Source organism: Crocuta crocuta, unplaced genomic scaffold (assembly GCF_008692635.1).
Source record: "Crocuta crocuta isolate KB4526 unplaced genomic scaffold, BGI_CrCroc_1.0 scaffold149, whole genome shotgun sequence".
NCBI lineage: Eukaryota > Metazoa > Chordata > Mammalia > Carnivora > Hyaenidae > Crocuta > Crocuta crocuta.
The window spans coordinates 4,675,984-4,678,717 of NW_027551561.1; the positions used below are offsets into that span (position 1 = coordinate 4,675,984).

The 2,734-nt window shown below is 51.9% G+C and overlaps 1 protein-coding gene across 1 annotated transcript in view; it reads left to right on the plus strand.

Moving 5' to 3' along the window:
• DHRS13 (dehydrogenase/reductase 13) overlaps positions 1–2,375 on the plus strand; it is a 4,309-nt gene extending 1,934 nt beyond the window's left edge. Inside the window, exons 4-5 of the mRNA XM_077749797.1 lie at positions 1–115; positions 1,731–2,375. The exon at positions 1–115 is cut by the window's left edge and continues 266 nt beyond it. Coding sequence (XP_077605923.1) covers positions 1–115; positions 1,731–2,167 — 552 coding nt within the window. The 3' untranslated portion in view covers positions 2,168–2,375. The remainder of the gene's footprint in view (positions 116–1,730) is intronic.
• Positions 2,376–2,734: the final 359 nt, after the last annotated feature.

Genomic DNA, 2,734 nt, shown 5'->3' on the forward strand with positions numbered 1-2,734 from the left:
GGGCGGCAGGAGCTGCGGGCATATGCCGACAGTAAGCTGGCCAACGTATTATTTGCCAGGGAGCTCGCCACTCAGCTTGAGGGCACTGGTGTCACCTGCTATGCAGCCCATCCAGGTAAGGCCTGGCACTCTGACTGCTCTGCTTTGCTCTGATTCCCCTCTCCCACCCTCGACCCATCCTGTGCTCCCCCAGCCTCTCGGTGAGCCGCAGAATCGCAGAACAGGAAGGAAGCCCAGTACAAGGAGAGACCTGTTCCTTGCTGATCTTGGAGGGAGACCCTCCGTGTCTGGGTTCTTCTTCTCGCACCACTAACTTGGATGCTGACTCCTGGGTAGGGTATGGCAATGAATGAGGCCCAAGTCCTCACCCCAAGAAGCCGTCCCTGTGACCGAACTCAGTATAATATGGTGATGATGATGATGATGATAGTTAATGATGATTCATTCGCTCAGAAAGCATTTACCGAGTACCTAATTGTGTACCAGGCATTAATCTTGGTGCTGGGAATATAGCAGCGAACATTACAAAGACGCTTTCCTTGTAGAATTTACATTCTAATTTAGGGGAGGAGGAGATTGCTAATAAATAAATATTTACAATGACAGGAGATGAGAAGGTGCCATGGGAAAGATAAAGCAGAGTGGGGGCGGGGGGAGTATGAAATGACAGAAGGTGCTGCTTTTTCTGCCGCAGCTAAGGAAGAAATACCAGAAAAGGTGACATTTGAGTAGAGGCCAGAAGAAGATGAATCATGAGGCTTTCTGGGGAGAAGAGTGTAAAGAACAGACTAGATAGCAAGTGCAAAGGCCCTGAGGCAGAAGTGCCTGGTACCTTTGAGAAAGAACAAGAAACCCCATGTGGCTGGAACAAAGTGAGAGGAGGACAGTGGCAAGAGACAAAGTATAGAGATGGGCTGGGTCATCCAGGATCTAGAAGTCCACTGTAAGCATTTCAGCTTTTAGTCTGAGTGACTTCTCTGATGAATAAAGCCTATCTTTGCCTTATGGAACAGATCACAGGATAACAAGATCTGTCCTACCCATATTACCATACTGCATTTTATTTATTTATTTATTTTTTTAAAGAGAATGTGAGCAGGGGAGAGGGGCAGAGGGAGAAAGAGAGAACCTTAAGTAGGCTCCATGCTCAGTGCACAGCCTGCTGCAGGACTTGATGCCATGACCCTGGGATCATGACCTGAGCCAAAATCAGGAGTTGGACGCTGAAAAAAAGTAAAAAGAAAGGAAAAGAGTTGGACGCTCAACCAACTAAGCCACCCAGGAGCCCTCCCATACTGCATTTTAGATGGTCATTGCCTAAGGCTCACTAGTAATTATAATAGTGACCGTAATCACAACTAACATTTATCAGGCCTTTATTACACTCCGCATCTCTAATGTCCAAAACAGTGGCTGCTCTACCATAGGTGCTAATACATGTTTGCTGGTTAAACAAAGGAACGGGGACTTGAGCTAGAAGAAAAGATGTCCCCTCAGGCAGGGGACACAGCATGGAGAAAATCTGGGGCGTGAGGAGATCCAGGAGTTTAGATGGAGAGGAGGAAGCTTGCTGGTGAAATGAGTGGTCACCTTGTAGGGGCCCCGAATGGTCACCAAATACTATCCTGGTTTCCCTGGACCTGGACTCCATTCCCCACTCCCTTCTAGCCTCGTTCATACTGCTCTTCCCCTGGGTCCTCACCCACTCCTTCCTTTCTTCCTGTCCACAGGGCCTGTGAACTCAGAGCTATTCCTGCGCCACGTTCCTGGATGGCTGAGCCCACTTCTGCGCCCACTAGCTTGGTTGGTGCTGCGGACACCAAGAGGGGGCGCCCAGACACCCCTGTACTGCGCTCTGCAGGAGGGCATTGAACCCCTCAGTGGGAGATATTTTGCCAATTGCCACGTAGAGGAGGTGCCCCCAGCTGCCCGCGATGACCAAGCGGCTCACCAGCTGTGGGAGGCCAGCAAAAGGTTGGCAGGGCTTGGACCTGGCCAGGGTGCCCAACCTGATGAAGAGCCCCAGCCTGCGGACCCAGGACCCCCATCTTCCCCGAGCAGTCCCCTCCCTGAGGAGCCCACAGCTTCTGAACCCCACCCCGGCCCTCAGAATTACTTGTCTAAGGTCACACACCGAATTCAGGTTAAAACTGAACCTGAGCCCTAAATCTCCTAATCCCCAAGCTGGAGTGCTTGCCAATGGCACTTGGTGGCCCTTGAAAACCCGAACTGCATGCCAGGCCGTGCCTTGGGCACTGAGAGGTTTGCAGTTTTTACCTCCATGGTTTCTTTCTGGAGCTTCAAGTTGTGTTCTTCTGAGCGGCTCTTTTCCTGGTGGAAGTAAATCGTGGGCGAGGATTTCTTCCTGAGAATAACCATAGTCCCAGATTAATGGGGGGTGGGGAGGGTTGAGTTAATGTGCCAGACGTTGCATCTCAAGAATTTGAATTCCATATCCCTGGTCCCCACGCTGGGTGATGCCGATCGGCTCTGGATGAGGACCTGGGGGGGGGGGGGGTAATTTGATGCACTGGCAACACGGATTGAAGTTGGGCCCTTTGCAACCACGTAGCCAGGGAGTTACGTGATCCCCCATTTGCAGAGGCGGGATTAGGCTGCCGAGGTAAGAGACTCGTCCAAGGTCTCCCTGCGGGTAAGAAGAGGGCCAAGGGCCGCCAGGACCCCCGGAGGTTAAGGTGGGTGCGGGGAGGTGAGGCAGGGTCCGCTGGTCGTA